The 6,401-nt window shown below is 38.3% G+C and overlaps 1 protein-coding gene across 1 annotated transcript in view; it reads left to right on the top strand.

Moving 5' to 3' along the window:
- The window catches only part of LOC104628136 (chromosome unknown open reading frame, human C18orf8), a 12,500-nt gene that overhangs the window by 2,401 nt on the left and 3,698 nt on the right, over positions 1-6,401 (top strand). The window contains exons 4-9 of the mRNA XM_010296624.1: positions 537-677; positions 2,310-2,413; positions 2,892-2,981; positions 3,093-3,198; positions 4,804-4,915; positions 5,971-6,015. Coding sequence (XP_010294926.1) covers positions 537-677; positions 2,310-2,413; positions 2,892-2,981; positions 3,093-3,198; positions 4,804-4,915; positions 5,971-6,015 — 598 coding nt within the window. The remainder of the gene's footprint in view (positions 1-536; positions 678-2,309; positions 2,414-2,891; positions 2,982-3,092; positions 3,199-4,803; positions 4,916-5,970; positions 6,016-6,401) is intronic.

Genomic DNA, 6,401 nt, shown 5'->3' with positions numbered 1-6,401 from the left:
CCTGCTGATTGAGTGGGGGAAATACATTTGGCACGTCAGAAGGATGATGAATGTCGTCAACCCTGCAGGTAAAAGGACCAAATCAAATAAGTGGGTTTTTGAAGAGAAGTTATGCAAGCCCTTTATTTTAAGAGAATCAATTTATATACTGTCTTAGTTCTTAAAATAAAAGATTAAGGAAGCTGGGGAGTAAAGGCAGAAAAAATACTGTAAATAACTTTTTAATAAGACTTGACTAGTTGTGTCAAGCTAGATGTTTTCTCATTACGGACAGAACTTATACCCAGACCTGGATGAGGGGGAAGACACAGCACCTTTCAGCTCTTTAGAATTTGAGGAGGATTTGATGTGCATTTCCTTAGCTACAGTAAATTGGGGCCTAAGCTGTAATTGTCGAGTTTCTGATTTTTAATTCTAGCACTGTAAATGCCCTTACACTTAACTGTTTTTCACTTAACATTCCTAGCTGCTGTGTAGTACCATTTATGCTGTTGGAATTCTGATGGTACTATAATGCTAATATCCGGTGTTTCCAGGTATTACCAGAGAAACGAAGTTTAAAACTTCTGAAGAATCAGAGTATTAATGTCAACTGGTACATGTATTGTCCAGAGAGCTCTGTTATTCTTCTGTCGACCACTGTCCTTGGCAATGTCCTGCAGCCGTTCTATTTCAAGGTAAAGGGATAAGTTCCACACTTTTCATTTTGTGTGCTTCCATATTTTTAGGCTGCTCATTCACTCAAATATTCTATTGCTTTTCCTGTATTTCTTCCAAGAGGTGCATGTGTTCACATCCTTATATGACAATAAGCAAAGGACAAAGCAAAAATCTATAAGGTATTTCCTAGGTGATGGCTTAAAATTAAGTAATTCGCCCTTTCTTATGTCCTCTTTGGAAAGAGGTGTGTCCAGCTTTGTCCAGAGGTGTGTGTTGGACGGTTGACCTTGAGAAAGGGGGGAGGGGGGAGGAAAGTGACCCAATATTTGACAAAAATCTTTCAAGAGATCTTTTTTTCACTTAAATGTATGTATTATTTAATTTTAATATGGGCATTTGCACTCTGTAGTGTGGTAAGAAATAAAAATTAAGGGCCTTTCACTTGTGATTATAACTACAACCTTCCAAATGTGAGCGGATGAATTTGAAAAAGAAAGAAAAAAGGTAGCACTTAAGAAAGAACTATTGTCTCAAGCATGAGAGCGCTTTGTTTACAGTATTTATTTCTCTTAGTGTTCTTCCCTGCAGACAACAGATTACTGGGAAGATATTTTTCTTTTTGACTTGGAAAAAGTGTAGTAAAAACTAGAATCTGTTTTAATTTAATCATGCAGTACAATTATTTAAAAAATGTCGAGAACAACTACAGAGTCTTTCAAAGGATTAGGAAGATTTCTCTGGTAATCTAAGGGAAGGGATTAAAAAGAAGCTTATTCAAATGGGTTTCCTAGTTTGATCATATGTGGGGTCTGTACTGGATCCTGAAATGATGTTCTTTTAGGTGGCAAGGTTGAGAACCTCTCACAGCTTTCTTTTTAAGGACTTGGATCATGCTTCCACCTCCTTAACACTTTGTGTCAAGTTGTAGCTTGAAGCTAAATAATTTTTATTTTGTGTTCAGAAGGTAATCTTTAAAGATTTCCTGAGAAAGGTACCATACTGAAATAATCTTTGAAAATAGAGCTCTGGGAAAGGATATATTTCTGTAGTGTTCACGCTTCACACTCAAGAATAAGTTAATGAGAATGGGAAGTGAATTTCAGTAGAATCTTTGGAAACTCACTTAAATATAAATTCTATAGGAGAAGAAGGGAAACCTTGGTCAGGAGCAGGAATATGCTCTGAGTATAAGGCAGATACTGGAGTTAGCAGGAACAAAAGGAGACTGTGACTGCTATGAGGTACCGATATTTTTCCCCTTCCCAGTCAGCAGTTATTTAAGGGTTGGAGCACGTGTTTTGCTGGAAGAGAGAAAGGAAGTAGAACTTCTCTTTGAGATCTCCAGGCCAATTGTAAATGGGATCTGCATACAAATTTGTCTTGACTTAATTAAAATGGCAATGTTTTGCTAGCTGAAGCCAATGTTATAAAATCAAGATGATAAAGCTGCTAAAATTATAATACCAGGAGGATGTGTTTAGGATCACAGTAGGAAGAAAAGAGTCAACCCCTTTTTTTTTCTTTTTGGCTATCACCATTCTTCCCCTTGTGGGGGTGCTATTGATGCAGCGTTTGATTAAAGGTTACTTGAGACCTTTCCGTTTCAAGTCTTAACAGGGGATTTCTTTGGGTTTTTTTGCTGTTAACAGAGTGGAACAATGTCAAAACTATCCAAATTTGAAATCGAGTTACCTGCAGCACCCAAGTCCTCCAAGCTCAGCCTTTCTGAAAGAGATATTGCTATGGCTACAATGTATGTATCTAACTAATCATGCCTTTCTTGGAAAAGTATAGGGGCTTGGGGATGCCGAGAAAAGAAAAGAACATTAACATGGTTGCGCTTGTTTCTTGTTTTAGCAGTACTACTGCTTTAAAGTGCTTCAGTTACTGCCTTCAACAAAGCATTTAAACAACGCTCTTGGGGCAAGGTGGGGAGGGGAAGCTAACTGAGAAAGCCTTACATGAAATTGTTCTTGATTAGTACAGAAATCTTGAGAATGCTTACTTTTTGAACTGATATGTTGGTAGAGTTGTTCTTAGATGCCTAACTTGCACGAGTATAGGCCCTGCATTGTGATTTATCAAATGCTGTTTTAGTCTTTCACTTTTAATTAATTGATCACTTGACTTGCGTAATCTCACATCTGTTCTTTTAGGATGAAATGCATGGCTCTAAGAGACTGGTAGAGCTCTTATTTGAAACTAATGCTTTAATCCTCTTGTCCCATTAGATATGGGCAGCTTTATGTTCTCTATTTGAGGCATCACTCAAGGACTTCCAATAGTACAGGAGCAGAAGTAGTTCTCTATCACTTACCAAGGTAAGAGCAGAAAGAAGATCATTAGTGGCAATTCACGTGTGTGTAAGAGACATCTGCTTTTCTAGTTTAAACAGGCTTACTGACCAGTTCCTCTCATCTCTATTTGCATAGAGAGGGCTCCTGTAAGAAGTCGCATATTTTAAAGCTGAACAGAACTGGAAAGTTTGCACTGAATGTTGTGGATAACTTGGTCGTAGTACATCACCAGGATACTGAGGTGTGATTTATTTATATTGTGTTGTGTCTTAACTTTTAAAAGGGCAGATTTTAATAATTTAAAAAAAATAAAAATTTTAATAATGATGCCTCTTAGCTCTAGAAGATATTTTTGCATGTGCTTAGCTTTTCCAAAAAACAGAGTATTTGCAGGAGCAAAACTGTAAAGGGTATAAGAGATTCAAGTTTATCCTTTTACCTTGTTGGGCTAACACTTAATCAGGGCTGTTGCTAATGCCTGTTTTTTCACACACTTTTTTTTCTTGTTAGTTTCCTATGATACTCTGCTGCTGCACTGTGCAGGCTTTTAAGGCATTAAGGTGTTACACAAATAGGTAGAGATAAATCAGATACCAAATTATTAATCCTAGGAACTTCTCATATCATACACATTTGATTGGTATGTTTCTATGATACAAACTTACGTTCCTTTAGTTTTAAGGCCTGGATCTGCAAAACCTTCTATGAACATAGATGATCTTATGCATATGGTAGCACACTGAGGGTGGTGAGGCACTGGCACAGGTTTCCCCGGGAGGTGGTAGCTGCCCCATCCCTGGAAACACTCAAGGTCAGGTTGGATGAGGCTCTGAGCAACCTGGTCTAGTTGAAGATGTCCCTGCTCATTGCAGGAGGGTTGCACTAGATGACCTTTAAAGGTCCCTTCCAACCCCCACTGTTCTAGGATAAGTAAAACTTGCTTCTCTGTAGTCTCAGTAGCAAGGCTTGATCCGTGGTAAAGCTAAAGTGGTACCTTGCTTTTAACTTGTGGAAAGGCTTTGGCTTCCTATGTTACCTTCTCTTGGGCAGCTTCAAGAACTGGGACACGTTACCTCATTAGGATGATTAGTTGATGTTTCAATTATAATTCATGTTAATTCTACACATTAGCATTTAACCCAGAGCATTCTCCAGCATTTTGGTGAAGCTCTAAACATGACTGTATAAACACAGAAAACAAAATCAGACTGAATAGGGTAGATAACCAATAGTTGAAGTCATGTTTCATTAGCACTGAAAGTGAAGCTAATTACCACTGTGCCAAGGTTTTAAGAATGCTGTCCATACTGGGTAGAAGCATTACTGACCTGAGTTAAACAAGACTGAATAGTAGAAGTATGAGGATATCCTAGGAAGAGGCAGAGTTTTCCTCGCAGTTTCTAGCATCCATAACTAAGCAGTAAATTTGACATGAATCTCTTATAAGGGGGTGTAGAAGATGGACTGAGAGGGACTTGTAAGTCTACAAGACTGCAAGTAGAGGGACTATAGGGCCTGTAGTGACAGTTAAGGGGCAAAGGAGGGTGGATTTACGTTGACTAAGAAAAAATTTTTTACAGTGAGGGTGGTGAGACCCTGGAACAGGTTCCCCAGGGAAGCTGTGAATTGCCTCATCACTGGAATTGTTCAAGGTCAGGTTGGATGGGGCTTTGTGCAGCCTGATCTAGTGGAAGATGTCCCTGCCCACAGCACACCCTGTCCAACCCAAACCGTTTTATGATTCTAATGGAGAACACAAGAGGGAAATACGAAAAGCAGCCTGAATACATGTAAATGGGGAGATAATTCATATTTGTGAATACTAATTTCTTCTTCTCAATTGCAGACTTCAGTTATATTTGACATCAAGCTAAAAGGAGAATTTGATGGCTCTACTACCATCCATCAGTTTGTACTTCCACCTCGATCAATACAACCCTATCAAATACCTGTAGCAGGTAGAACTACTGTATAGTAAATATCCTAACACTGTGCATCAGGATTATCTAAATGTAAAAGCTGGCATACAAAAGTGCTTCAGTTTTTAGGATTGTTGGTTACTAACATTTCTATTATACATGTGTAGGAGAGGATGAGGGAGAAAAGGCGGCAAGAAGGAATTGAGCATAAATTTGTGTTCTAAACTTGTGCCTACTACAGAAAAGTAAGAGCTGCTGTTTGAGGCGCATACTTTCCATAGGACTTTGCTTTTACACTTCAAAGTTGTTTGGTTGGTTTTTTGTTTGGTTGGTTTTTTTGGCCACAGCTGTAAAAGCTTGTGTGTCCACTCAAAAGCACTTCATGCTTTTCTGGCTTAAGAAGTTAAACAGTCATGACTTAAGTCATATAAAGAGGCTGAAGGATCAATCCAAGCTTGGAATCAAGTTTAGGACTAGTTTAGAAGCAATGCTAAGATCAATGTTAGGACTTCAACCCTTAGATTCTTCTTCTTGGATAATCCTTCTGTTCTCCTGTCCTAGAAGTGTAGCAGATAAATTACCCTCAAGCTGGAATTAGCTAGAAATAGTCTAAGCATAGTTCCACTAGCACATAGCAAAGCAGTGTGGTTCTATTTATAGAAGAGAAAGATGCTTCTATAGGAATGATTTGCACCTATGACTGATGAATCTGCAGGTGGAGGTTTGTATTAAAGGTTAGGATCAGAAAGGACAAACCTGTCTTGCTTTTTAAGACACTAAAATGATTACATAGAAATACAGTAAATGGAGTCAATGTATTTAGAATTGTAGTACTAGAGATGGAATACTTCTGCATGCATGATTTTGCTTGGTTGAAAAACAGAAGAATTGAAGGATTTGTCTTGTCACAGTGTCAGATTCTTTGTGGATGATCCGGCTACACAAGTGGGTGTATCATTTTTGCCTGCATGCTGTAGGAACGTGTTACAATCCATACTTGCCTTTTCAGTGTAAGATTGTAGTTTGTATTTTGTTTAGTGTAGGGGAGCTGCCAGAGCACTACTATTCTTCACCTGATATTAATTTTTCTGCAGGTCCAGCCTCTGTGACGAGTCAGTCTCCTGTTCCATGTAAACTCTGTATCCTTTAAATACTCTACAAGTGTAAGAGTCTTACTGAAGCCTCATTCTGTGTACCAAGCAGGGAAGAAGCTAGCATTTGTTACCCTGACCCATTAAGACCAGGTTTAGCTGATTATGCATAGTTACTTCAAGACAAAAAGTAGTATGCTTCATAAGAAACGGTAATGCTTTCATAGAGTTGTAAATACAGAAATCTAGTATGACACAATACCACATTTCTTGGTGATCTGAGATGTATGTATGAAATTACTGAATAGGTACACCATGAAATAGAAGATACCAGTCCAAGAATGTGGTTCAAGACCTTGTGACAGTAAATGAAAGTATGTTAATGGGGATCTGCTTCAGTACAGTAATGTGGCTTTGGTAGGAAGTTTAGAATC

This window comes from Phaethon lepturus, unplaced genomic scaffold (genome assembly GCF_000687285.1).
Source record: "Phaethon lepturus isolate BGI_N335 unplaced genomic scaffold, ASM68728v1 scaffold1071, whole genome shotgun sequence".
NCBI lineage: Eukaryota > Metazoa > Chordata > Aves > Phaethontiformes > Phaethontidae > Phaethon > Phaethon lepturus.
This window is presented reverse-complemented; position numbering and strand designations above follow the sequence as displayed.